At 46.8% G+C, this 27131-nt stretch overlaps 9 protein-coding genes across 9 annotated transcripts; 4 read left to right on the top strand and 5 right to left on the bottom strand.

The window, feature by feature from the left end:
• Window positions 1-392: 392 nt before the first annotated feature.
• On the top strand, window positions 393-1730 carry HD556DRAFT_1428935 (uncharacterized protein; the record flags this gene model as incomplete). The annotated part of the gene is made up of 5 exons (XM_041304768.1): window positions 393-477; window positions 907-1090; window positions 1141-1279; window positions 1328-1519; window positions 1575-1730. 5 exons carry the CDS (start codon window positions 393-395, stop codon window positions 1728-1730), a joined length of 756 nt encoding a protein of 251 aa, XP_041167408.1.
• Window positions 1731-5768: 4038 nt separating this feature from the next.
• On the top strand, window positions 5769-7499 carry HD556DRAFT_1224705 (PLP-dependent transferase; the record flags this gene model as incomplete). Its single annotated transcript, XM_041296970.1, has 9 exons — window positions 5769-5902; window positions 5958-6196; window positions 6249-6438; window positions 6487-6628; window positions 6684-6777; window positions 6826-7097; window positions 7150-7223; window positions 7273-7327; window positions 7377-7499. The coding sequence occupies 9 exons, from the start codon at window positions 5769-5771 to the stop codon at window positions 7497-7499; spliced, it is 1323 nt and encodes a 440-aa protein (XP_041167407.1).
• A 74-nt stretch (window positions 7500-7573) lies between these two features.
• Window positions 7574-13526, bottom strand: HD556DRAFT_1436863 (Sec63-domain-containing protein; the record flags this gene model as incomplete). Its single annotated transcript, XM_041305612.1, has 23 exons — window positions 7574-8855; window positions 8904-9853; window positions 9907-9984; window positions 10034-10293; window positions 10431-10477; window positions 10527-10543; window positions 10593-10774; window positions 10825-10879; window positions 10935-11364; window positions 11416-11498; window positions 11548-11640; window positions 11697-11809; window positions 12029-12128; window positions 12185-12198; window positions 12253-12331; window positions 12386-12493; window positions 12543-12665; window positions 12713-12807; window positions 12857-12917; window positions 12965-13118; window positions 13178-13295; window positions 13347-13369; window positions 13429-13526. 23 exons carry the CDS (start codon window positions 13524-13526, stop codon window positions 7574-7576), a joined length of 4563 nt encoding a protein of 1520 aa, XP_041167406.1.
• Window positions 13527-14092: 566 nt separating this feature from the next.
• On the top strand, window positions 14093-14915 carry HD556DRAFT_1325340 (uncharacterized protein; the record flags this gene model as incomplete). The annotated part of the gene is made up of 5 exons (XM_041301514.1): window positions 14093-14249; window positions 14300-14445; window positions 14498-14556; window positions 14614-14676; window positions 14736-14915. Coding segments are annotated over 5 exons (601 nt in total), but the record flags the coding sequence as incomplete, so codon positions are not given.
• Window positions 14916-17572: 2657 nt separating this feature from the next.
• HD556DRAFT_1303278 (cytochrome P450) lies at window positions 17573-19610 on the top strand (the record flags this gene model as incomplete). Its single annotated transcript, XM_041299589.1, has 11 exons — window positions 17573-17745; window positions 17803-17899; window positions 17948-18210; window positions 18264-18513; window positions 18570-18711; window positions 18740-18802; window positions 18891-18977; window positions 19026-19060; window positions 19117-19163; window positions 19215-19340; window positions 19403-19610. The coding sequence occupies 11 exons, from the start codon at window positions 17573-17575 to the stop codon at window positions 19608-19610; spliced, it is 1491 nt and encodes a 496-aa protein (XP_041167404.1).
• A 648-nt stretch (window positions 19611-20258) lies between these two features.
• On the bottom strand, window positions 20259-21028 carry HD556DRAFT_1428931 (peptidase S24/S26A/S26B/S26C; the record flags this gene model as incomplete). Its single annotated transcript, XM_041304767.1, has 5 exons — window positions 20259-20465; window positions 20514-20557; window positions 20604-20731; window positions 20785-20891; window positions 20951-21028. The coding sequence occupies 5 exons, from the start codon at window positions 21026-21028 to the stop codon at window positions 20259-20261; spliced, it is 564 nt and encodes a 187-aa protein (XP_041167403.1).
• Window positions 21029-21193: 165 nt separating this feature from the next.
• HD556DRAFT_1325300 (arginine-tRNA-protein transferase) lies at window positions 21194-23261 on the bottom strand. Its single transcript, XM_041301513.1, has 11 exons — window positions 23020-23261; window positions 22861-22958; window positions 22753-22806; window positions 22480-22684; window positions 22298-22429; window positions 22057-22242; window positions 21922-22000; window positions 21796-21866; window positions 21626-21740; window positions 21485-21576; window positions 21194-21433 (listed from the first exon to the last, which is right to left on the bottom strand). The coding sequence occupies exons 1-11, from the start codon at window positions 23155-23157 to the stop codon at window positions 21335-21337; spliced, it is 1269 nt and encodes a 422-aa protein (XP_041167402.1). The 5' UTR covers window positions 23158-23261; the 3' UTR covers window positions 21194-21334.
• Window positions 23243-25095, bottom strand: HD556DRAFT_1325292 (WD40-repeat-containing domain protein). The gene is made up of 4 exons (XM_041301512.1): window positions 24842-25095; window positions 24505-24789; window positions 24020-24449; window positions 23243-23961 (listed from the first exon to the last, which is right to left on the bottom strand). Exons 1-4 carry the CDS (start codon window positions 24990-24992, stop codon window positions 23451-23453), a joined length of 1377 nt encoding a protein of 458 aa, XP_041167401.1. The 5' UTR covers window positions 24993-25095; the 3' UTR covers window positions 23243-23450.
• Window positions 25076-27075, bottom strand: HD556DRAFT_1325290 (uncharacterized protein). The gene is made up of 4 exons (XM_041301511.1): window positions 26687-27075; window positions 26554-26633; window positions 26467-26498; window positions 25076-26415 (listed from the first exon to the last, which is right to left on the bottom strand). The coding sequence occupies exons 1-4, from the start codon at window positions 26764-26766 to the stop codon at window positions 25327-25329; spliced, it is 1281 nt and encodes a 426-aa protein (XP_041167400.1). The 5' UTR covers window positions 26767-27075; the 3' UTR covers window positions 25076-25326.
• Window positions 27076-27131: the final 56 nt, after the last annotated feature.

Genomic DNA, 27131 nt, shown 5'->3' with positions numbered 1-27131 from the left:
CAGTTTTTTTTTCTTCATTGCCAAGCTAGTTCCTGCCGCAGCTGCCCAGGGTCGCACCCTCCTCGGTCTGGACATTGCGTGGCACAGGGTGCTGCTTGCATAAGCCTATGCGTGACCAGCCTTCCTCACAATCACACTTCTCTCTTCACAATTATGAATCTCTTAGTGGTGAGTCACATTCATTCTAGCCTAATTGCTGTGCTGGTTGACGATACGGGGTTCACATTGCCTTTGCATGTTCATCTAGATATCACATGTTCCAAATTTTGGAGATATTCAGTCCAGTCATCATATAAAAAGGGACCATACTTCTCTTGTGTAAGACAAGGGTTCCCAACCTCTGCACTCCACTTCTGACTTTGCTTCCATGGCTATAGAATCCTACTCTGACAATGAGGACGATGCTGCCATTGTTCGTGCTAAATGACACATTGCAGCTTTGGAGCAGGAGGTTGAGGTTCTCAGGGCCAGTAACAAGTGAGCCAAACTGTATGTCTTTAGCCTTCTTTTGACTTGGTATTTCATTTTAAATGTGCATAGGCAAACCGACTCTAATGTACATAAAGGACGAGTTATTCGTCAACTTGTGTCCTTGTTTGATGGACTTGAGGACCTCATAGCTGAAAACGACTGATGTGAGGAGTTGCTAGACTCGCTGGATTCGCCAGATCAACTTGTTCCTACTCAAGAGTAAGTGCTTCTCCCCATTTGAGTTGTAGTTTTCTTAGCTTGGACCAGTGAGGACAGGATCATCAACTCGTTCGATGAACTCCTTCATTGCCTTCCTTGGCTTAAGAAGAAACTTTTGTCGGAGGTTGATGAACTTGATTCTATTTTGAAGGATGTGAGTGCTTATTTTGAGAATTATTTTTGCATCGCTGAGCCTATGCTATCAGCTGCGTAAAGGTGCAGACAGCGCCCGAGGGGATGATACCGCCAATCTTAAACATGTGGTTGTTACATGGCTTACCAAACTTTTTCATCCCATGGACCCGCCTCTTCACACAACTATTAAAGATGATTGCGGCTTCGTCCATAACATCACTGGCAAGCTCCTGTGTCCTGTAGAGTATACTTGGTCTCTCAATTTGTGAGTATCATCTGCATGCTGTAGTATCGGTGTATTCACCACCAGGATAGGACCAAAGAAAAGATCAGGGACAGGGATCCTGACTTCCTTGTCATGGCTTACTCTTGGCCGGCATTCTTATACACGGACTACACATTTGACTCCAGCAACATTGAAAAGGGGCTTTTTCATTCAGCTCTTCTTCTCAAAGTAAGTCATGCTGTTTCAATTGGCCAACACTGCTTATTTGAAATAAAGGCCTTCAAACATCTATTCACATCTCCATCTTCTGCCAAAGAAGTTGAAGGTGATGGTAATGGTGCCAATGCTATCATGGCCTCTCAACGCCGTCAGACCTCCGAGAGCAACGCGGCCACTCGTAGTCATATGGCAAACATTATTGGCATGAAGATGGTCACCCTACGATCCATTGCCTACACTGCTTGCCAGGTTTGTGCGAGCCCCTTCACGTTTTTTTCACCTTCAAGACTAATTTTACCTACAGCTTCATTTTTCCCTCTCCAATGTCAACTCCTGGTGGAGTGTTGATGGAGATTTTGACTATTATGTGTTCTATAACATTGTTGATTTTTTCGAGGTTGCACCTGGCATTGACGCTCAGGCTCATATCAAGGAGTTGCTAAAATGGTGGAACAGGTGAGATTCTCAGTTTTTGTGTCCCAATTTATCTCATTCCTGATAGGAAGGTTTTTGGAAAGACTCGCACTATACCCCTTACACCAGCACAACTTGGGAGATTCTCCGTATCTAGAATGACTTCGCAGAGAGCTGTGCATGAGGGAGGTTCCCCTTAAAGCTAGACTCCACAACTATATCAGACCCTAGACAGATTAATTTCGGAATATATATTCTTTGTTCAGCTGATTTTGCTCTTCCTAAGACCTGAGTGTGACCTCTGACTGACTCGGATAGTCTTGAGATGGGTTGCTTTTGTTGGTTACTTTTGTGTTCATTGCTCAACACTAACAGCTTTCCCTAGAATGGCCAACAACTGTCAGTCGAATGGACTTGGTGCACCCCGAAAAAAATGTATGTTTTCCCCAATCTTCGACTACTATGTCGCTGATGCCTAGTGAGGCGTCGACTGTACATTTATCACCCACAATGCACATTTTCACTGTCTACTGGAATTAGTGCCTTGCTGAGAGAGGTGAGGCACAGTGCTCTCGTTGTTGCACAAGTTGACGACTCTAAAGTAGTGCTGCCATGGTCCGGTCCTGAACCATGGTTCGAACCGGACTTTTGGTCCGGTTCCCCTGTGGTTCAGTCCACGGTCCAGGTGTCAGCCAGAACCGGACCGTAGTACGGTTCTTGGTTCTGACATTGGACAAACGGTTTGGCTTCGGTTCAGATGGGTCCCAAACTGTTCCAAACCCCGAACCGATCATTATACTACTTTCAATAGTGTAGTATGTACCTTCTTCAATTTTGGTGAGTGATTCACCAGTTTCTCCGTGCCAGACAATGACCTAACCAGGAAAGGAGATGTGGTGCAGCCTCCTCCACATACTTTCCGGTAGACTTCAGGACAGAGGACTTCCCCAAATCACAGAACTTCCATCTAACTTTCGGATTCTCATTACCTCTCGTCCGCTTCATGACATCGAAGATGGATTTCACAGCACTCAGCATATTCTATGGTTGTCCATGGACGAGATTCTCACAGCAATGGCAGAGCGCGACATCCACATGTTCGTATCTGAGGAGCTGAAGGGGCTACCAGATTTTTGCGACAAAGAGTTTACAAGTCTAGCTGTGAAAGCCAATGAACTTTTCAAGTGGGCGCATCTTGTTTGCACACCATCAAGTTCAGCGCCCTCTCACTACCTTCAGCATCCTCCTGCTTAGCGCATCCAATGCCACCAGCACCATGCGCAAACACCCAATGCACACCAGCAAGTGCTGATGTGGCACAAACACTCGTGGACGACACCAGGACGCCGAAAGGGAATGAGTAGAGGAGAGAGAAAAGGAGAGCACATGCAGCACATGTAGACCTGACTCTAGATGGGGAGTTCTCTCAGCTGCAAAGGTGCGTCATAGTGTTTTATTGTTTCAGTGTCTAATAAATTTATTCTTTGTACCCACTCTCGCCACCATCTCACGCTGCTGCTCACTGCCATCTCCCGCTGCTGCTTGCTGCCATCCTTCACTGCCACTTTCCTATTTCTGGTTGTGTCAACCCCTTGTTATCGCAATTGCTCTCCTGATACCTCTCGCGCATGGTAATTGGGGGGAGCAGCCATGTTATTGGATTAGTTACTCAACATGTAGACTACTTAGTACTTTGTCAATGTTTTTTTGCGTGCTCTTACAGTTTTTTTTTTTGGTTTGGTTCGGGTTTGAACCCCAAAAAAACTGAACCGGACCATAGAGAACCATTCTCTATGGTCCGGTCCTGGGTTCAGACATTTTGTAGAACTGAACCCATGGTCCGGTTCTTGGTTCTCATCTAGGACCCTCCGAACCAGACCATGGCAGCACTACTCTAAAGAGTATTGCTGACTTCCTTGGTCTCTGAAAATTTCACAGATAATGCTGATATGTGGACCATGGATGTTCATTATCCATTAATCTCTATTTCTGCTGGCCACAGTACCCATACTATATAAAGCCAAGAAAACTAACATACTTGTCGTGTTTTTGTACTGTGGCATTTACACCCTGAATGATACACCCTTTATGTGAAGGCAAAATTGTGATTCTCTTTGATATATATTTTAATCTTGGGATATGTGAGCAGGCCTTACATATCTTTGAGATTGTGCTCAGGAAACTCTTGCCTGAATCACTGGGCACCCACCATCCATCTGAGGGTCAAAGACTGAGCTCTGCGACCCAAGTGCTATTGCCTCTGTGGCGGCAAAGATTAAACCAATTGTGACCCCCGACTCAATTCACTCATTCTGAAGTGGTTTATGGTAAAGCCGCACACAATATGGAATAGATTACATCACTCACAACGCCTTGATGAGTATTAGCAAAGTAACCTCAGCAATGTACAATGCCTCAACAAGGATCACAGCTTGTGGTACGTTACATATTCCCCTCATCATTGTGCAACTCTCATATTTAAGGTCATGAAGACTTTGTGATATATTTTATACATGAATGATGATAGATTACAGTTGACCATAATTAATTGCAATGCTTCTCACGTCGAGATGATGCAGGGGAAATGTTGGTGTCCCACACCGCTATACTCTGAATGTGTAGCCTTGGGAAAAGGGGGTTCCTGTACATTTCATTGTATGGATTGATAGTTTAGCTTGTCTATATTACACTAATTACGGACATTATGAACATTATCAGTGTATATATTCCATGGTCCAATTTTTCACAGTACAGTGATGTGCACCTCTGCCGTCCTGCTGATCACGAACTTGGGGACAGATTATGAGACTTCAATCGCAACATTGGACGTGTGGCAAAAGCAGGTCAGAAAGTCAGGAAACTCTAAGAATATGTTGCTTGAAGATGTCACGGGAACGATGTTGCGCTGTGTCAAGAGCATCTTTGACATGAGGGTACATGATCATTTGCTCACAGTTCATATTTGCTCACATTGATGACAGGAGGACACTATTCCCGATTCTCCACATGGGCAAAATGCAGAAAATGCTCCGCAAATGGACGAAGAGACTCGTAATTGGCCTATTCCTGACCAATTTGTGAGTGAGTTTGACGAAATCAAGTAAAATTATCAGGCGATTCCTCTACCTCTTTATCACGAAGGACATTTGGTGGAACCGTCCATGGCCAATGAGGCCATCAATGGTGCGATCGTGGAAGTGCAATTTCGCATCCATCATTGGAAGATTCAGCAATTTGACAGCTTTCAGGCTAATGTCGAAAAAGTGGACATTTTATGTCCAGGTCCTGTCCATCACACTTCGAGTTACAAGCGTCCACGGCCTCAAGGCAGACAAGACGATGAGCGGGAGGTAAAGAGAACACATCATAATGTCAAGGCCTCATCATCCAAAAACTGAAAAAGTGAGTATGACTGAGATTGATTAACATGCGGCTGAAAACATTCAGGATCAGCGGTTTCGGTATCGAAAAGAGTTTGTTATGACCTTGTATTTTTGCTTCGTTGAATGCGATAGGCACACAAGTGGCTGAAAGTTTGTTAATGATATAGGAAAAGAGTTCGTTACGACTTTGTATGTATATTTCATGTTGGCACGCAGTATTAGTAACCTGGCATGTTTCGTTTCGTTGAATGCGATAGGCACGCGTCATCAATCACGTGCATATTTTGTGCTGTTTGCCACGACATATCACGTCCTGATAGACCTCGCTCCGCAAGGTAATTGATGATGACTCTGCTATCAGCTTTCCGTTGTGCCGGGGGTTGCCAGCGGGACGTGAGCAGCGGGTAGCAGAGGCAGGCAGGCAGGAGTGCAAGGGGTCTCAGCGCACTTAGACATTAGATAGCACGACATGTTGTATCATCATCATCATCATCATCAGCATCAGCTCTTCAGAGCATCTTTGGTCTTCGTGCTCCCTGGCGTGTCTTTGGTCTTCGTGCTTCCCAGAGCATCTTTGGTCTTCGTTCTCTCCAGAACGTCTTTGGTCTTCATCCTCTCTCGAGCGCAGGGCTAGAGCCGGGTCCACCGTCCACCGTATCATTCAACGCAGTCCTCCTAATATTATCACTCAAAATCGTTTTATGTCTTCTCTCGGTGGAAATTTGGCTCAGTTTTCCAAAGGCGCCCTCAATGGCGATCGCTCCAACCTCATTCCGTTTTCCTCACGACTTCGTGGTGGTCGGGCGCTGGCGCAAGACGTGTGGTCAATTTACAAGTAACTTCATCTATATCTTGTGATAATTTGGTGCCAATTCATCAATCTTCTTTAGTGCAGCGAACCTTCCCGCAGATTGTATCAATCTTGGACAAGGGTATATGAACTTCTCGCCCCCAAAATGGGTCACAGATGCCGCAGATGAAGCTCTCAAATCGCTTTTACCTAACCACTACTCCCATCCAAAGGGGCGCATTCGTCTCCGGAACGCCATCAAAAACTTTTATGAGAAGTCCTTCAATAGAGTTCTCGATGTCGAGACCGAGATTCTCGTAACAAGTGGAGCAAACCAAGGTTCGTCTAGTAATTCTGCAGATGAGTCAACCAGTAGTTCAGGGCTTTATAGGACAATATTCCGTCTTCACTGCCTTCCTTGAGCAGGGAGACGAGGTGATCATGTTCGAGCCCTTCTTCGACCAATATTTACCATTCGTCACCTTCAATGGCGGAACGCCTGTCTACGTCCCCCTTCATCCTCAAACGGATGCTGTGACACCAAATAATAGTAACTGGACGATCGACTTTGATGAATTGCGGTATGCAGACTCATCTTCAGATCAAAGTCTCTATTTATAACCTTACAGCCGTGCTATCACTCCAAAAGCAAAAATGATTATCATCAATACCCCCCATAACCCCGTCGGTAAAGTATTCACGAGAGAAGAGTTGGAGAAAATAGCTGCTCTCGCAGAAGAATTCAATCTTTTAGTGATGGCAGATGAAGTGGTATGTTTCCTGTTCGTGTTACTATAGGTTTTATGCAACGATTACTTGCTTCCAGTACGACTGTCTCGTCTTTGACGGAAAGGAGCACGTCCGCTTTGCCACGTTACCGGGCATGTGGGATCGCACGGTAACTGTGTTGTCTGCTGGCAGTGAGTAAATAATTCAGCCATAGAGGTCCATCTTACGTTATGTGCCAGAGGCGTTCGCTGCCACAGGCTGGCGTGTAGGTTGGTTAATTGGCCCGCCATCAATCATCTTTCCCACTCTCGCCGCCTGCACGCGAATCGTGTTCTGTTCAAACTCTCCGCTACAGGAGGCTGCTGCTGCTGGACTCGAGCAAGCTGCGGAACGTGGTTTCTTCGAGAATCAGCTCAAGGAATATCAAGAGCGACGTAACATACTCCTAAGCGCGTTCGATAAGCTTGGTATGAAATACAGTCATCCCGAAGGCAGCTACTTCGTGCTTCTGGTACGTACCGGTTGCACTGACGAGATAGCCAACTGACATGTTTCATCTCCAGGATATCTCACGCATCAATTTCCCTGAGGACTACCCCTTCCCAGAGCCAGTTCAAGGCCGAGGACGTGATTTCAAGTATGTGTACTCATTTTTGCTCTGTTCGTTCTAACCGGCCACGACTCAGGGCCTGTTGGTTTATCGCCCTTGAAATTGGCGTATCATCTATCCCTATCAGCGAGGTAAGTCAGTACGCTTCCAGGTTGAACCAATATTCATGCAATCGCATAGTTCTATTGTGAGGAGCATTGCACTATCGGTGAGAACTTTGCGCGTTTCGCATTCTGCAAGAATGTGGAGACACTCAGGCAGGCTGGGGAGCGTTTGCAACGTTTAGCGGAGTATCTTGTGTAGAGTCTAGGCATGTATGTAATTATTTATCCGAGTCCCTATGTATTTATACGCCTGGTAGAGTTTTTTATACATAGCTATAGAACGGGTTCTTCCAGTCTGTCAACAATGCGCGAGAGGACTTCATTTTGCGAGCCCACTTCCATGTCATAATACACCGGGTTGCTGACCAGCCTTCGTGCAAGGAGCGTGAAGGAGAGTGCTTGAACAGCATCCTGCTTGTTTCTGATGGACCCGTCTCCTCTTCTTTCCTTGTACCATTTTTCGAACACGGATGAATCCAACAGCTCCGATTCAAGCGGAAGTCCTTCAGCCAGGAACTTGGAAAATGTGTCTCTGGTCTCCGCCTGGCAAAAGAGGAAGAAGTGGCCAGGGGAATCGTGCCTCACAGCCCGACTCTGCATCTGGACGACATCGACAAGACTGTAATCTCGCAGCTGCGGACCAGAGCCATCTCCCTCAAAATGAATATACTGGGTACCCATGACCACTACGACTCCCGCCCGGACAGGCAGCTGCCAGCAAGCATCGCGAGGCGCCAGGAGTACGCGAACAACGCCTTCAGCAAATAACTCCAGGATAAGATTCCGATCTACTTTTGACATCCCGCTGTGGAAGATCCCTACACCGCGTGTCACAAAATCAACCAATGTCAGGTCTTGCAACCGTGCTGAGTAGTCTTCAACATAAAGAGGAGGTACAGATTGCGGGAGAAAGCCCCTCTCGATCTCCGTGTTTAGGGCGCACTGTGTGATGAGCTCTTGCGCCACCGTCCGGCAATGACTGCGCGAAGGGACAAAGATGATGGCAGATTCATGGGATGGTACGCTTGTGATAGCTATGTATGCTGGTTTCGACATGGACTTGAACAATGCAGCTGAATGCGGTATCGTGAAGGTTTGATACATGATTGTGAGCGACTGATCTCGATCTGTGGGTCGAAAACTATGGAGCGCCATGGGATCTACACCCAGCCATGGAGCGATGTCCGTGGGGTCATTGAGAGAGGCCGACAAGCCGATATATCGGGTGGGATTATTTTGCGTTGTGTGTCGTAGCAGTGATATACTGAGTTCATAGGTTGCATCGAGTTGCTCCAAATTATCGCACACTACAAGAGATGGATAGTTTGTATGGTGGAGGTTACGCTGGTCAACAGCCTCGAGCAGCTCCGACGGCGTAACGATGCGTATTGTGCTGGTACGGCAGGGAGAAAATAAACCTTCTCCAGAAGACACCTTGACCGCCACGTCAAGTGCGTTGGAAATGACACGAAAGTCAAAGAGAGATTGAGTAGCTAGAGTTCGGTTTGGGACAACGAAAAGCACCAAGGACTTCGGACGGCGGAGTAGGGTTGTCCTTTAATAGACACTTTAGTATATTTGGATCACAAATGTCTTTACTGACCATATCGCTAGATGCCCCATGAGGGATTTGCCACTACTAACGGGAGCAGATACCAGCACGTTCATCGAAGTGTTAATAAGACTCCAAAACACTTGCGTTTGAATAGCATTGAAATCGTGGAGCCGGGCTGAGTAGAGATCTTCGAGTACAGGGAGACACAGTGAGGAACGCGGGAGAAATGGGAGATTCAAACGAGGCGTATGGCTATGAGAGGGAGCAGGCATAACCAATCCATCCAAAGATACATAGAGTTCATCTTCGGCCCCCATCCATGTATCAGACACAAATCTGACGGTGAAATAGGGGGGAGGAATGTCGGTCGGTATCGAAACCACGAAATTCACATCGAGGGAGTTCGTCGACTCCCGTAACAGAAGGTGCGCAAACTGCAGAATTTCGATGCCTTCATGATCTTCGACCCACAGCCAGAAAGGCTCTCCGGAGCCATGCGCTTTGGTGTTCCAATCGAAGTCTCGAGTAACCGAAACTACAATCTTGAGGACATTTGACCCCAACGGTCGAAGTGAGCTAGTCATTGTGACCGTAGGGAACTGCCGAGCTGCATTCCAGAGCGCTTTACCGTGGCCTTCGTTTAAGCGAACTAGTTTACCCAGCTCTACTGGAGTCATGGAAGCTAGTTCTGCGGGCGAGTACTCTTCTCTTGAATTCTCCAAGCCGTATATAATCTCGGCCTTGAGATCAAACTGCCTAAGAGGTTCGTCGAATGGCCAAAGGCGTTTCTCTATAGCCTTAGTGATACCCATAAAAACCTTGGCCACACTAGCCCACTTGCGGCTGATCGCTATATCCAACAGAGCTCGTGAAATGCGTCCTCCATTCTGCGCCGCATATCCTGCGTCAGAAACCAAGGCAAAATCTTCGACTGGAAGGCGAGAAATGTAGCTTTGAAGGAGAATGTTGACTTTGCCTTGGCTTGTATCTGTTCCTCCCTTGGCGCCGAAACTCTGAATGATACTCTGGAACCTCAAGGAACCTTACTCACTCGCACGGTACATGGAGCTTTCTTCATCAGAAGCTCTAGTTCCTTCACTTCCGACTCTCTCACTTGGATTTGGTCGAACTGTTGTTGAATGTCAACTGACATCAAGGACACAAAACAAACTGCCCACCTCCGTACTCATACTGAGCATGGAAAGCGCATCAGCTTCGGTCATCTTGGGTTTGAACTCCTTGTTAAAGACCTCGATGGAGGCATATCGAATGTAGTACCTGGCCGCTATCCTGCCGAGGTCTGTTATCGAAAACGCACCGGTCTTTTCAGTAAGGTTTATCATTCCTGCACTGGCCAGTCTTCGAGCTGCTGTCATGACCAGAGAACTTCGCTTCCGGCCTAGAAAGGGATCTTCTACCACCTCATCCCGAGACATGCCTAATTAAATTGTCAGCTCCTATGACAGAACAGGGCTCTAAAAAACTGGCCATATAGAAAGGGATTCTTCCGCATGCGAACATACAGATATGTATATCCCAGCCATCGAACACCTTCATCGGCATTTGTTACCGTACCAAGAGCAATCTCGGCGTTCAGTGCGTTTTCAATACCTGAGATGAATCTACCTTTTGTCAGAGAAATATCGGCATAAAGACAATCATTCATCTTACCGAGATTCAATCGGGTTCTGGATGATTGTTCAGCATTCATCGCTCGTCGTGGCTGGATAAACGTACCTGTGACGTTACAGCATCAAGATAGTGTACGAGTTTGTCCTCGGTAGTACAGATGTAGCCTTCACCACTTGTCTCGAAACCAGGCCGGCCAGCACGACCAAACACTTGCAATACATCCAAAACCGAGAGATCGACAAAGGATCCCTTTGCGCTGTCGTACAACTGAGTGCCTTTGATTACAACTTGACTCCTTCATGAGAGAAGAATGAAGGACACAGTAAAAATTTCTCACCTGCATGAGCAGGTAAGTTGACTCCCCATGCGAGCGTCGATGTACAACAGAGAACCTTCCTCCGATATATTAGCTTTCGCCTGGGTTATTTCCACGCCAATACCACTGACCTTGATAGCTCGAGCTTCGAACATCCTCTCCATCATATTTCGATCAGATCGCAGCATACCCGCATGATGAATACCAAACCCAAGATCAAACAGTTGCTTCATCTCCTTATTCCTAGAATCTCCTATGCTCCTTCGGAAAAATGACCATTGAGGATGCTCCCCGCAGTTGTAATCCTCCAATGTGCCATCTATTGTCGCTGCATCCTTCAAAGCTTGCGCCGCTTTCACTGTTTCTTTCCGCGCATGAACGAACACCATCACTTGGTGTCCCTGTCGTATTAGGTCAGAAACTTTCTCGTATGTGACGCGGTCAAGATTCGTTTTAGACCGTACGCTTCCAGGCTTTCCTCGAACTCCAATGAAGTGCTGCTCCAAAGGTACCGGTCGGAAGGAAGAGTCGAAGAAAAAGAGTCCTTTATATCGGGACACGCTGATTATGAGTTAGTTTGATTGATCAGAAGATCAATGTGGGCAAACAAACTTCAAGAAATCTGCGACATCCAAATAATTTGGCAACGTTGCACTGAGCCCAACTATTCTAATGACAGATTGGCTTGATTCGACCTACAAACGAGTTGGTCACGAATTCACCTCTAAGAGAACGAACATGTACCTGTCGTAACGTGCGCGCAACAATGGTTTCGATGACGGCCCCACGTTCTTCATTCAAAAGATGCACCTCGTCGATGATCAAAAGCTTTAACTTCTACATGCAAAAGACCGTCAGGCAGGTGAAAGCACGGCACTTATATGGAGACATACTGAAGCTAATTCGCCTTCGCCAGTGGGCTTTCGCGTTACGACGTCCCATTTTTCAGGTGTGGTGACTATGACTTGGGTTTCGGCGATTTCAGATTTTGTCAGTTGCATGTCACCTACATAGAAAATTAATAAGTGATGCATGTATCGGAGAGAATTTCCATTCCTGTCAATTCCTTGACTTGTATAGCGAGCCACTTTAGTCTTTTCCCCAGCTTTCGAACGATCTCAGAAGCCAGAGCTTTCATAGGTGCACTATGTTTTTTAAAGGTCAGGACGCTTTATTATAAGCAAAACATTATTGAAAGCTCACACATAAATAATCTGAAAGGCACTGCGATCTATCGAAGCATGCAAATGTGATGATGGACTGATAGGTGATCGGTGCTGGTTGAGAACCCGAAGGATCGTTAACATCGCTATATCGGTTTTACCCTATAATGTGAGTTCGATCAGCTACAGTTCAAGGACGACACGCAGAATAAGCTAACAGCACCAGTGGGAGCTGTCGAACGCCGTTAGGGTGCTAAAGACCACGCGGCACAACCGGAAGACGCACCGCAAACCAGTATATTTTCGTTTGATTCATAAGCGGTTGGATAGATGATAGACTGCATGCGATTTAGGGAAGAATATCCCTAAAAGAGAAGGTTTAATATATATAAAATAGAGGGAAAGGATGGGATACATACAGTGAACGAGCCTCTAGTTAATTCATCAAGTTCATTGACAAGAATGAGTCTTTCGGATTTCCTGGGTGGAATTACTCTGGAAGGAGGAAGGATGACTTCCTCATATTCCTGACTCGCTGGTCAGCAGATGGGATTAAGTAAGGCATTTGTAACCGACCTCGTAGTTATGTCTTGTATGTCCGACTGGAAGTACGTACTTGCTACCAAATTGAGAAAGCGAACCGCCTTGCATCATAGAGGACGAAGAGTACACATGTGGAAGCACTTCTGGAGCTTCTTGCTGGATATTTTGAACAAGGGCTCACGTCAAGGCGCAAATGAACTTACTGCCACGCCAGTAAACAAAGGACGAGACGCATTTGTCCTGAGAGTCTCTTCCATGCGACGACGAACATCCTGTGGAGCAAGGCTGGCAGTTACAACTGAACCACACGTTAGTAATAATAAATAATGATGATGGACAGCACTAACCACCTGTTTTTGGTTTGCCTGAGGTTGAGTTTTCAAATGTCGTTCTGTCTCGTCCAGACAACTAGGTACTGTGAGTCATTACATGTGATGCACTTGATCACTACTGACCACGTTCACAAAGTAAGATCTAGAGGCGAGCAATTCTGCGACAATTTCGATGTCGTCAAAGCCGACCAGATCAGCGAGCTCGCCTGATATAGCATCATCGGGGAGTGTGGTCGACAGAATACCAGAGATATGTTCTAGAACTTCTCGTGGTTTGCTACATGTCACGATCATGAGGTTCCTGCAGAAGGACGTGACAAGCCCAGGAACACCAACCTTGACAATCTACCTATTAGGTGCTCAGGCGCTGATAGCGACAATTTCTGACCAGTGATGAAGACATCCGTGATGGAGGTTCGGAAATCCTTTTCTAGATCGTCATTGACATCATGATCTATGCGTGGTGAGTTGGTCGGTTAAGGATATATCAGTCGAAGCAGGGTACCTGGACTTGCAAATGACTTGGGCCTAGACAATTAAAGTGAGTCCTTGTTTGACTCTAAAGACATGATTGACATGCAACAGACATTATCCAGTCGTCCAGTAGCTTGGCATCATTGAAGTTCTGAACAGCATATTCGCCAGGAGCAGACGTCAACTGGTCAAGATGCACGAGAATAGACATGCTAACTTGGTAGACCCTCTGGACAATGTAAGAAATGATAAGGAGAGTTCGTTCCGTTTGTCGCGTAGGTAGTCACCTAGTAAACAACTTGCGTACTTGTGATGGCCCCGAATCTGATGTGATGACCTTTCTTTCAATGACTTGTATCCACTCTTTTCCCACGACATTTGGCAAGTTACTAACGGGTCCCGGGAACCCTGGACGTTTCGGTACCGTGGAGCCAACTAGTTTTTAATTTTGAAGTGTGAGTCAAACCAAGTACCAAGCATACCCTCTGACCTGAGATCGAGATACCGTTGATCGCGGCTAGCACTGCTCAAGCGACACCGCCGCGTTGCCCCCTACTAGCATGGGTCCTTATGACCCAACTTGAACACAGATATTCCATCGCGCGCTTCCGAATGATCAACAATGTCACTTCGACGTCGTGTATACCTCATGTGATATATTACAGCTATGTATACATATACCCATTGCCCACCGGTGCACCAGTGAATCTAGATGCCGACTTCAACTTGGATATTCACCGAGTTCGCACACAGCAATGATTATAAGGCTATACTGAAAATGCTTCTGTCACATTCACCTTCTCCCATGAACCCTAAGAAAATTGGTCGCTTTCGAATCCTCGTTATAGGAAGGGCGAGTGCAGGAACCACTACCGTGCTTTCAAGAGTTTGCAACACACCGGAGAACCCAACAATATACAGCGCTGGGAAAAAGGTGGGCATCACGATGCTAGCAATTGGTAACATGAACTGACACATTCTCAGCGCGGAGAGATGGTGTTCAAAAGCAACCCGGGATTCGTCTTTCATGACTCACGTGGAGGCGGTGGATCCGAATTCGAGAAGGTCAAGGCATTTATCGAGGGCCGCTCAGAGGAAACGAAAACCGACAAACAACTCCATGCTATCTGGTAATTGCAACTGATCAATCACAACATGCGCTATCTCACAGTTTTAACATAGGTACTGCATCCCAATGGACGAGGCAAGCAGGTCGTCCACTCAGTGCGACACTGGAAGCAGTAAGCTTTCGCATCCAACCGTCGTTAAGGTTCAACTGATGCGCAGAATCGTGACAGTCCTCAGTTCCATTATTTGTAGGGACATTCGACGCCCTCCAAAATGTCATGTATGCCTTCCTAGTAAGTTGTTGATCGTTGACTTATGAATCTGATACATTATGAGGCTGATCCACTGCTAGATATGGACAAGGACGATGCAGACTGCAGGCCACTCATCGAACGCACGGCTGGAACTCTGGGCAACGAAGTACTGAAGCAATTATTCGTCTCGACCCAGCAGACCAACTTGGAGCTCTGCATCGGAGAGGTAATCACCCATGGTCTCATTTACTTGCCGCAAGTGTTAGCCCACTGATATTGTCCAGAACACTTTTAACTATACCGAAACAACATCATCGAAGGATCCCAAGGAGATAAAGGGACATCGGGCGCCTGGTTTCCACATATTTGAGCAACATTATCGAAAAGTTTAAAGGTTGCTCTCATTCATGTTGGGCGTGTACTCACAGGTAGTACGTCTGTTGATCCTTTCTGGCATGCTGATTGAAGTCGTTGCTCATCGATGCATCCTTCGACAGTGAGCAAGTGCGTTTATCCTTCTTCGAACGCGAGCTATGCTGACCAAAGCCATTGCCCACTGTTCGCAGCATGTGGATGTATCGATCCTCCTTCGAGCTCGAGCCATGCCTATCAAAGTCGTCGGCCATCCATTAACAGGACGTGAGTGTGTCGACCCTCCCTCAAGCTCGAGCCATGCTGATCAAGGTCATTGCTCACTATTCGTAGTATGAGGCCTGCTGTCTACGCATATCGAGGAAATGTGTCCGCTTGGATGGCGACGTCACCATTTGAACGCTCTAAGGAGAAGGAGAAAGAATCTTCGTGCTCTTAGGTGAAGGCAGGGTCGATCAAGATTATTCTTGAAATCACGTCGAATCATTGCTTTAGTATGTTTCACCGTCATGTTATGGCAACAATCCTGCTGATCTACTTGTCTTTAGCAAAACCTTGATGTTGGGGAACGCAACATAATGTTTTGGTTCGGAGTGGAGCTGAGGTGTCTTGGCTGTGAATGCAGGTTGCTCGAAAAGATTTAGAATGTGGAACTCTGCGAAATGGTTGCATGATCACGCAGTGTGGCGCTTTGTCAGGTATGGTGTATGGTATGCGTGTTTGGAGAATGTTGGTCACCCTCAGTTAAGACAGTGGCGAGCACCGAGAGCTACTCCACTTGATGTCACTACCTCTCAAGTGTCCGTGGTCCGATTTCTAGCACATCAAGGTGGTGCATGTTCCGCTTCGCTGAGTCCACAGGTTGTCTCGACTTGCATGATTCACCTTACACTCTAAGTTAACACATGGAGTTAAACGTTCCTGACAACGTCAGTGACTCCAGCTGGTAGTTGATGGCTGAAAAGACCTGGCTTTGAGCGGAAGGACCTCGAGCAGCGCCTCGAAATCTCGAGCTTGAGGGACATCCTGAGCGTCAATATGCATATGAGCATTCCTCCTACCTAGTAGGGTAGTAAATACTCGACAAAAAACATTTTTCCGCCACCTTTTTGGACTGCAAACCTGGACGGTCAAATTTTCGCACCAAGGTAACAGCATCATTAATATTGATGGCGGGACGAGTGATTGTTTGCCGTCCCCATATGGATATGGCCCGCCACTTGCAACAGTCTCCAATGATGTCAGCTACGGTCTTGAAGGTTCTCTGGCCCGGGTAGGCTTTTCGAAATGCTCAATTTCTCAAGTTGTCAAGTTCAAGCCGCGGCAAGTCGCAAGCCAAGCAAGGATCGTTGAATCAACCCTTTACGCACCGAAATGATCGTGCACTCCTGTTGCGTACTAGATGATCTGGTTGTCTGGTTATCACTTGATACTAGGAGACACTCTGGAAAGGTTTAGGATTGTTGCACGAGGGCTTGCGATACTAATTTAACTAAGAACTTGACCTTGAGCTAATAACTCAATACCTAGATGTCAACTAGAAGACATGTATAATGGGGAAAGGACGATGCGGGACATTTGCCTTGAACTGGGGCGGAAGTATTAGAAGGTTTAAGGGAGAACATTCAACTTTGCGAAACACGCGGAAGCCCAATGCAACTCGTGATCTCACATCAATGAGTGCCATCTTTTTTCCTTACATAATTCTGCAAGGTTCTGCCAGTTCAGTTCTGCCCACGACACTACCACGGACCACGGTACCCGGCATACTACTTGATATTTAATATGTGGAAGTATAAATGTGAAGGTACGTATAGATGGTGATTTGTTAATCAACTCAGTAATACTCGATCAGATCCGATATATATCACAATCCTATCCGCCGCCACCAGGTCGAGTCACTGAGCAACCGTTCAACTACCATTCCGTAACGCACTTGGATAATGTGCGGTAGATCAAGTTCATCTTCAACAATTAATACGCTGAGAATGACGAAGGCCTGTAGCAAACGTGTCAGGAAAGACGGAAACACCGATGGCGGCGGCTACAGACGAAAATAACCTCAGGCTAAACTTGACCTGGTAGGTCCAGGAATTGAAGCACCATCATTCTTCACATTAAAAGGCTCAAACTCTTTTTGGGTTTTTTATCAGTAGTAACGGTTACTGGTGGAAATGACTCCACGGCTGAAGATTACTCCGCGCTTAGCAGAACGCATTCATGCAAGGACTCCGAGTCATCAAGCGAACTCTTTTTCCTCACACATAACCCTGACTCATTTACCTTGTTCGTAATCCACAATCTATACCAACACGTGGCAAAAGTCTACTGTTTCCTGCTACTCGTTCGAAAAATTTCGGTTCCCTTAGGAATGGATTGGTACGAGCAATGATATACCGTTCAATTTGCGTGTACACCCTGTCGTCCCTTCAATAATCGCAGTGGTGCATTTCAATTGTGTATCGGATAATAGGCTGAGTGCGAGATACTATAAGATGGGTTGGACATACACGGTTTATCAGATGCACATTCACTTATATCTTATTCCAGCCCACATTACATCATGATGCTGGAAGCTCTCACCGGGAATACCAACTATGCCGCTTGTGTCGCCATAGTCGTAGCGGTGCTCGTCGTAACATACAAGAAATTCTCGCTAGCGCACAGGAAGGGCATCCAGCTTCCACCTGGACCTCCCGCCCGTTGGTTCTGGAGAAACGCTTTGCCTACTGTGAAGTGAGTTTTGGCAATGTCATACGAGATATTATGGCTTGATGTAGATCGTCCGCTCAGCATTGCCTGTACGCTGACCGACTTGGTTCGAGAGTATGGGCCGGTTGTGTCGTTCCGACAAGGTAGCAAAGTGATAATCGTCATCGGCGGCGTGGAGGTAATCTGCCCATATCTTGAGCTCCCTCGAAAATAACTCATTTACTAGGCAGCCGAAGACATCATGGAGAAAGAAGGTGCATCACTGGTAGATCGACCTCGGTCCATTGCCGCGGGTGAAATGCTCTCAAATGGAATGAGCCTCACCATGGCCGGCGCCGGAGAACGCTTCAGGCGCCTCCGAAAAGCAATACATCCTCATTTACAGCCAAAGGCAGCAGAGGCATACCAAGATATGCTGCACGAGAACGCGATGGATTTTATATTGGATGTACTGAATGACCCAACAAACTATGAAAAGCACACACAGCGGTACGTCATTACCAAGCCCTTTTGTGAACCTTTCATCGATATGGCACCCCAAGGTTTGCATCATCAATCGTTCTTCGGGTGACTTATGGGAAGTCTGCGCCCACTGCCATCGCCAATCCCGAATTTGTTCGTCTCTGCAGAGTCGTTGACAATTTCCAGTCTGTAATTCGCCCAGGAGCTTATCTTGTCGATCGGGTTCCCCTTTTGCGCTACTTGCCTGGTTACGGAAAACAAATTTACAAGTGGCACAATGAAGAGCTTGAGTTATTTAGGTATCATCTAAGGCGCGTCAAGAGTGAAGTGGTGAGGGGCTCTCTTATTTCGATAAATGCGTATCACTTATATTTCACTACACGCAGGATGAAAACAAAGCTGACCCCTCTTTGACGAAGGCATTGTTGGAGAACACCGAAGAACACCAACTCTCTACGGATGAGATGGCGTATCTCGCCGGAACACTCTTTGGGGCGGGATTTGATACGGCAAGCGATGCAACTTATTGTTCTCTGCGGACTAACTTCTGGTTCAGATCGTTATTGCAATTACCACTATTATTATGGCTGTGGCGTGCCACCCACTCGCCCAGGCAAAGGTACATGAAGAGCTCGATATGGTCATTGGCTTAGACAGAGGTAATGCCAAACCAAGATTTTGATTTTTCAGTTAATTTCTCGTTGTAGCGCCGACATTTAATGACTCAAGCTCGCTCCCTCAATTGCACGCGTTCATATTGGAAGCTTTGAGATGGAGACCTGTCGTTCAGATAGGTAAATTCGAATTTCGGCACGCTCCTGGATGATGCTGATGTGTCCCAGGATTTCCCCACCGTGCAACCAAGGATGTTTTGTGGGTCAGTGTCTTACTTTGTTCTAACCCACGTTCTCATTTTAATCTATGTGCAATCAGAAAGGACACTGTATTCCCAAAGGAGCAACGGTCTACGGCTGCCATTGGTATGGTATTGCTTCACGATGTACATTGTTTCATTAAGCGAATGTTTTCAGGGCTCTTTCTCGCGATCCTATCGCCTTCCCAGATCCTGAAATATTCAATCCCCAGCGTTGGTTTGATTCAGAAGGCCGCCTTAAGGACAATAATGCGAGGTTCATCACGTATGGCTTTGGTAGACGGTAAGTCGTGCCAACTTCGGTTTTCTGACACCACTCAACTAATTCTTATTCGTCATTAAAAGTGTATGTCCTGGCCTGCACTTCACAAATCACGCGTTGTACATTATCACCGCACTTCTCATGTGGTCTTTCCGCATTGCTCAACGACCTGACGCACCGATCAACACGTACGCTTTCAGTGACCGCGTCACTCCCCATGCAGAGCCATTTGAAATCAACGTCATTCCCCGGGTAGAGGTCGCGAAGCTGAGAGCGGCCATGGCAGGCTGATGTGCGGATTAGAGTGTTTTTGCTCAGCGCGATATCGAGCTCCTCACCCTCGACAAAACATTGTTCAACGACCTGACGTATCGATCAACGCACACACCTTCAGTGACACGTCGGGTCGAGGACGATGATAACGGATAGGTATATTATTTACAGTAATTTTGTCATCTACATCTATTCTACTAAAGTTGGGCCCTGCCGACTTTCACCGTATAAACCCGTTTAATGCAGCGAGCGCCATGAGTAAACCACATTGAATGTCAGAGGGTGTGTACAACTTCAAGGCTAGGTCAGCACAGCGTGACTCATACGAAGTTTTAACATTTGAACATGACCTTGCGGAGCAAGGTGATAAAACTCCTAGCTTGAATTGTGGTGAGCGTCAACACCATTGCTAGCAGAGTAAAACCCGACCAAGGAATTCTTCTGATACTATGTTTGTGCTTCCTACGAGGGTACTTGCCGGTCAAGGTTTCTTTGCGGAAGGATATTCCCTACAGAGATCGATAGAATCAAGACAATAGACCGAAAAGTCACCACTCCAGGAGGAATGCTATGATAAACACCCATATATTATAGTGAACACGGAGGAGGTCCGTCATGGCAGACCCATTGCTTGAATGGTAATATACCTTGCAAAAGCCAGCTAAGTTACGAGTGAGATGTCGTCGTCGAGCGTGTAGTTACCCTCGACTGCCTACGTTGCTCTCGTTCGAAGGCTGCCATGTCGCTATACCATCGAAAATCTCGGGAAGCACCTCTCTTGGAGACTGGGGAGATCGGTGGACGCAGAGGCCCTATACGATCCAATGGCCAGACGATATACATCAACTTGGAGTCTAAAAGAGCAAGAGGGACCTGTAGCGAAGTATTAACGCAGGTGAATTAAGGAGCATAGTGACTCACTGGGCCAAATTTATTGCTATCAAGAGTCCGGAAGGGTTCGTCACCTAATGCAACGTCAAGACTTGTTCGAGTGAAAACGATGTATCTCACCCTCCACCCAAACATGACCTTCGGGGATGAAAACCTCGGCATCAGGATATGGAGGTAGGGTTTTGACAATATCCCCTGCCACAGCTACGACTCGCTTCACGAGCATTTTTCTACTATTTATAGGATCCCTGAACAGAGGAAATATAAGCAGTTTCCCCATGCCCCATAGAATTGGTCGTACCGAAGTGCCACAATGTCGCCTTTTCGAATAGGCTCTCCAGAGTTGATGGAATACCTGTCAAAAATAACAATATCATCCCAACTTGAGGTATCCGGATTTAGAGTTGGCTAGCTGGCACATAAGACTAGTCAAAGACGTTATTGGAGCATTTGAGTTCACGACAGACCTGCATGCTCCTTCCTCTGACCGTTTTCAGAGTATAGAAGTACTGTGTGAAGCCCAGGCCAAGAGGAAGCCAGTACATCCATCGCAATGGCCTGCCAATTAAAGCCCATGCCCTCCTGGAACCTTCTGGGTCGGTAGCACTGTGAACCCGTCGTGAGGTTAACGGCCTGCTTAACTTTAAAAACTTCGAGAATAGCGACATATCGCTTCAAAAACCAGCTTGATTGAGAGCTTTAAGCAGATCTGGTTTCACACAAAATCAGATTCTCGTGTTGGTGCTAGCGATCACGTGCTGACTAACACTATAAAGGGTCTTGGCTTGCAGACGACGCCAACTTATGTAATCTAACCAGAGAAAAAAATGGAGATATCGCGTTATCGTCTATTACCGAAATATGATCTCCCTTGCCAACTCATCTCCTAGCGCATTGACGCAACTTAAAATCTCTTCGCGATTATATTCATCGTTCCACTGGTGAGATAACTAGGAGAATATTCAGCTTCCAAGCGATCGGGTTGTCAACTATGTACTCACATTAATGGGGATTATGGATATCGCCCCCTGTTGCATGGAATAAATGACCATCACTTCATCGAGTAACTCCTCCGAGACGCGAACAGGAGGGCCTTGAAAGGGGAAATGTAAATATAATACCAAATGATCATCCAATCATACCTTCGCCAGGATCCTGTGGACCTTCCAATGAATGTTCGGGGTGCACGAAAGCGGCATAGCGAAACTTTTCTAATTGCGGAATACAATCCGCCAAAGGAAACCACGTAAATTTTTCCTGATTTTGCAGATGAATCTAGTCTTCCAAAGCTATCAGTGACATCATTACTTACAGGGTCGGCGAGATATGAAGGCGAATACCCGCCCTTGTACTTCATTTTTTGGCAAGAGTGGATGTAAAACCCTGAAGTGAGGCAAGCACTCAGATGGGCACATTGATGACGACAATAATATCTCACCCATGGCAAGTGAGGACATGGTGATAACACCTGCATCATGTATTTCTCTAGCCAATGAGGCCTCTCGGATTGCACTGAGCTAGAAACACAGCTCGCTCAATCGCACAAAAACGATGAATGCACCAATTTATTGACCTTCCCAAGGGAATATTTCTCATGCTTTGGATCGTACATGAAATACACGCTGGAGACGCATTCAGGCAAGATGTCAATGACACCCACGGCGATTAATTCGCCGTCAAGGCGGTACATCTGGTGGAAAGAACCATATTGTGACGGAAGATGATCAGGTGGGCTTGTAGTATATGGGATAGGTTCATTCTTCAAAAGGTGAGTGTTAACGCCGATCACTGGGTGTAACTACATAGAGACGTACTATTAGAGGGCTTTTTACAAGAAAACGCTTGAAGTCTTCTGGTGTGTTGTATGGGTCGTGGTGGACCTCTCTTTGGTATAGCAGATAAAGCGCATATTTCTCTTCCGAGTAGGTTGATGGTTCGAGCGTTACCTATTATAACACTTTAATATCGATGGTCCGGAACGTCATGCATGTCATGCCTTAAATTTATGACGGGCTGTTGCATTTGGAGAAACGAAGTCAGACTCAGCGGCGTGTATCGAGGTAGACAGAGAAAAATTTGGAGGATCGCGTTTCGAAGCATTACCCTCTGATTTGGGTGGTTTCGGGGGAGACGATATACCCTGTAGTAGCAGAAAATTACTAGCCTCTGATTTGTGACCTTGCATAACAAAATGATTCCATCTGTTAACAAACATTCATCAGTCAAATTAGTTGCCAATCCACCGAGACGTCCATCCGGAGATGTTTACCGGTTGATGATTTTTCTTTGGCTGCGAGAGGGCTTAAATGCTATCGCATCAAGCCTGAGATCGAATTCATATAAGCAAAGTCTCGCAGCACATCCACAGACAAAATACCTGATAGTGTACTGTGGACAACACGAGCGTCTTAGATCAGGAGCATAACAATATGTTCCAGATCGTCTCCACCCTCGGTAGATCATCTTTTGATAGACCTGGCGAACTATCAGAAAAGGAAAACAGGATAACATGTGTCTTGTCCCACAAAGTACTCACTCTGCATGACAGTTGAGAGGCAATAAACCCTGCTTTCTTAAAGCTAGTCTCGGTACTACTTCGCTCTCCTAGTGGTCCACAATAACCGCAAGTTGAGCACCCCGGTCCCAGAGGCATACCGACCGAAACAACAGGCATGATAAAATTTCAATACAGCTGATACGTAGACGATGAGCCTAAGTTAGTTGATGGTGCGCGGCGAGCCGTTCGTGTCACGATGATATCATGAGTGCACATAGTCTCGATTTAGAAGTCATCGTGAGAAATACAATGGATGCATAATATAACATTCATGTGTGCAACAAAAACAAGATCATGTAAGGATGAAAAATGAACTACGAGGGTACTATGAGTCGTGAATAATTATGAACGGGAACGAGTAGTGCGTTGACCCCAAACTACGAGACAAGACAACAGAAATCATTACCATTCTAGCCCCAACCATCCCACCTACCATACTTCCGGTACTCTTGCAGAACTAGTTCTCGATTGTCCTTTCGGTCCCTGTCGCGTTCCCTTTCCTTTCCCTTCTCCGTGCGACTAGTGATAGATGACACACTGTTCGTGCGCGGACGAGAATGCGAAGATGCCTTGGGCGGGGAGCTGGACAGCGGGGTCCCACCCGCAGATGGCGAAGAGATGTTAGATATCCCTTGTGGCAGTGATAAACGATACCAGCCCCCACTGTACGTGAGCGCTATAAGCTGGTACTCCATAGACGGATCACGACCGGGTTCGCTACGATCAGAAGGTGCTTCGATCCAGCCGACCATGCACTTCTCCTCATCGGTAATGTCAGCCGTGGGCGAACGAGAGGACGACGTAGTAGAAGATAGTGATATGTGGGAGGCTTGCGCTGGAATGCGATACTGAGCATATGACCATTCGGAGTCAAAGTAAGGGATGAGTGAAGCGAGCGGGGACAAGGACGATTGTCGATTACTGTATCATCCAATCGCATCAGCGTTAATAGATTTCGGGTGGGACAGGAATGACTTACGAGGGGCCGGACATGAGAGAAAATACGTGTACAGTACCCTTATCACTCCAAACACATACTTCCTTCTCATCGGGACGAAAGGCAACCCCATATATTTCGGCCTTATCTGACCCCCTCCTGAATACACGTATCAGCTTTCCTGAAAGCGTGTCCCATATACGAACGAGGGTACCGCGGGATGAAGTCGTAGCGAGCATCCGACCTGATTGAGGAACGGTGAGAGTGTTCAAGGAGGACTCGTGTGCAGCAATAATCGAGACTGGATGCTTTGATGGTGGAGGTGGCGGGCGAGATGGTAGTGCAGAAGGTGGGGGGCCGACCGGCGTGGGTGGAATACAAGGCGGTAGATGTACTAATTGTACGTGCCCCATCTGCCGACCAGGGAAAGCCAGAAGGGTTGAATATGCCCCAGTAGCCATCGCAAGCAAGCCTACATACCGAAGAGCATAAATCGTCTATATACGCACGTAGATAACCCGGCTCACCTCGAGGGTTATCACAGGTGTCAAATTCATTTCGTCGGACGATGGTCTCCCCGACCTCGAATAATACAACTCTTCTCCGAAACGATACTGCAAGCCATCCACGTCTACAAGCAAGACCTCTGACCCTTTCCCTAAATTCTAGCTCTGCTACTTCTTCCCCAGCCGCATCATCCCATACGACCACCTTATTTGGAGGATAGAGTGGACTGCGGCCTCCTCCAAGGAGAAAGAGCAGAGACGATGTATGACACGGCACTACGGCGGCGAGGGTTCCCCCAGTAAACTCTGTTTGATGCATGAAGATCAACAGCGAACAGAAAGAATGCTACCTATCCACCTCTCTTGCGAATAAGCTTCAGTGGCCATGTCTGGTACACAGCAAACCCTGCAGGTGTCGTAGTAGTAAATATCTGACAGTCTGCTTCAAATCGGGTATCAAAGATCTGAATGGGGTTTGTAGCAGTGATAGAGTGTCGAGCTAGGTTCATGGATCGACGTGATGAAAAGGAGGAGATAAAGTGTATCGCTCAGTCTGAGGAGCCCGCATGCTGTATCAGCATCAGGCTGTGGCTGGAGCTAAAGCTTTTGAAGTGGCGCAATTAGGCCTTTGACTGTCATCAGCCGCAAACTTTAAACAAGCAAACAATTGTTTACTAGCTAGTCCAAGTATCTGTACCGCTATAGCTAGTGAGGTAGTTCGACGCAATTGAATCAAATATTGTACATATGGAACCCATAGAACAGGTAACAAATATTGACGACTACGACAGGTTTAAAAAGATGCATAATAGATAAAACGTGTAGGTCCAGCAGAGTCACTTATCATCCGCGAGCAGAATGTGCGACAGCAGCAGGTACAAATACAGGAGATGCATACGCTGGATGATGCGCATAGCCCACCGCGTGATTTCCTGCGTTTTGCATAGTACGCGGAATAGCATCATTGGTATCATCCCAGGACTTGGGCGGTCGTAAGCCAACTCCGGCAAGTTGCTGCCTGGCAGCCTTGAACTCTTGCTCCTCTGCCTGATTCTGCGCAACTAGAGCTGCCTTGGCCTCTGCCTGTCTCTGTAATTCTGCCTCCGACTCATCTGACAAGTAGTCTGTGAAGCCCCCGTCGGAGATCACGGTCGCATCTGATGCGGAGCCTTGCGAGCTACCGCTATCACTACTGTTCCCCGTAGTGTTCCCAACCTTTAACGCCGCCATGGCACCTTCTAATGTAGATCGTCGGGAAGATAACGGAGAATCTTGCGAATTCATGGGAACGCCGTCGACGGGAGATGGATAAGGAGGTGGCGGGCAGTACTCCCCAGAAGGCTTAGATGAGTTTAACGATGCTGAGACCGAAGATAATGAAGGCCGACCTCCACCGTTACGCCGTGACAACGAACCGTCTAAGTCTGTCGCTCTACGCATGGAGGGAGTGCGGTTTGTCTTCTCTACCCCTTCTGAGATTGTTTGGCGACGAGGCGATGTGCTTTGCTCTGCAAATGAAGACAGGGGCCCAGACGCTCGCGGCGTCGTTCCTGTCAAAGGGGAGCTCTGTTGTACAGGACTTCCACCTGAGCGCCCTCTTGCTGGAATGGGCATCGCCTGATTCTTCCCAGAGGTTGGGCTAGACCTGGTCGTGGGACTACTACCGCTGTTTCTACGATCCAGTGATGGCATTTGCTGCTGGGTTGCTGGACTGCGATTTGTAGGTGAGACACCAGGGAGGATGGCACCTCGTACGCTTTCGAGAATACTTTTTATCTCTTGAGGCATAGGTATGCTATGGACGATGCTGACACTAGGCCAATCTGCAGCCTGTATGAGGCGCTGCTCATTGGGATTTGGAGGCCGGCAGCATCCAGGCCAACCGGGGTTCTGATGCAAGCTGACTTTGGAGGATGGATTAGCGCGAGCCCACTGTAGATCGAGGTGTTCAATGTACTGATGATTGACATGAAAAGAAATGACCTTGCAATAACCACATCCATTAAAAGATTTAACTAAGATTTAAAGCAATCGGTGAGTGTTACAGCTATGATTTATAAGAGTACATACCCTCGGCATTCTTTAGATGAACAACGTCATGACGAGGATGTAAGGCTCTGTTGTAACATACATCTCGGATGTGAGGGCATCTAGCGTGGGTAAGGTTAATTAGAGGACTCTTTGATGAATTAAAGGACATTACCTGTTTCCACTCGGCTTGAATACTTTACACATGGGACAGAAAACGGATGCTGGGTCAGTCGATCCATATAGGTAGCACATTGATGAAACTGATATTGGGGGAGGAGGAGATGGGATGAATTTATATGAAATACTAATGCAGGATAACTAAAAAAGGGTTCCGGTTCAAGAGACTGGACTGAGAAAGAAGTGGAATAGCAAAGGCAGGACCGCCGTATCCTGGGTGCGCTCTACTGATCGGTTCCGTGAGGGAGATCATGATGAGTTACGATGACAAGAAGCAATGGAGGTCAGTAACAGACTGACAAGATCGATTCGAATCCTTTATATGCTCCCCTGCTGTAACAATTGAAACGCTTTTAGTTCGACGTCGTCCTCATGTTTTAAAACGTGTAGACAGCATAAAATCCAAAAACGGTTATTCTATAAAATTATATCATAAATTC

This window comes from Suillus plorans (genome assembly GCF_016647745.1).
Source record: "Suillus plorans strain S12 chromosome Unknown HD556scaffold_2, whole genome shotgun sequence".
Taxonomy (NCBI): Eukaryota; Fungi; Basidiomycota; class Agaricomycetes; order Boletales; family Suillaceae; genus Suillus; species Suillus plorans.
The sequence above is the reverse complement of the archived record's forward strand: the minus strand, read 5'-3'. Positions and strand labels throughout refer to the sequence as shown.

Excerpts from the sequence above, each read along its gene's own strand:
- HD556DRAFT_1325292 (XM_041301512.1), bottom strand. The coding sequence starts at position 24,992 with ATGAACCTAGCTCGACACTCTATCACTGCTACAAACCCCATTCAGATC. Across the intron at positions 24,790-24,841 it reads GAAGCTTATTCGCAAGAGAG|AGTTTACTGGGGGAACCCTC; the intron begins GTGGATAGGTAG and ends TGCATCAAACAG. Across the intron at positions 24,450-24,504 it reads CACCTGTGATAACCCTCGAG|GCTTGCTTGCGATGGCTACT; the intron begins GTGAGCCGGGTT and ends TTCGGTATGTAG.
- HD556DRAFT_1325300 (XM_041301513.1), bottom strand. The coding sequence starts at position 23,157 with ATGCCTGTTGTTTCGGTCGGTATGCCTCTGGGACCGGGGTGCTCAACT. Across the intron at positions 22,959-23,019 it reads CCTCTCAACTGTCATGCAGA|GTCTATCAAAAGATGATCTA; the intron begins GTGAGTACTTTG and ends ATAGTTCGCCAG. Across the intron at positions 21,434-21,484 it reads TATCCATAATCCCCATTAAT|TTATCTCACCAGTGGAACGA; the intron begins GTGAGTACATAG and ends ATATTCTCCTAG.
- HD556DRAFT_1325290 (XM_041301511.1), bottom strand. The coding sequence starts at position 26,766 with ATGTGCTACCTATATGGATCGACTGACCCAGCATCCGTTTTCTGTCCC. Across the intron at positions 26,499-26,553 it reads TCATCTAAAGAATGCCGAGG|TTAAATCTTTTAATGGATGT; the intron begins GTATGTACTCTT and ends TTTAAATCTTAG. Across the intron at positions 26,416-26,466 it reads ATGGATGTGGTTATTGCAAG|TGGGCTCGCGCTAATCCATC; the intron begins GTCATTTCTTTT and ends CTCGATCTACAG.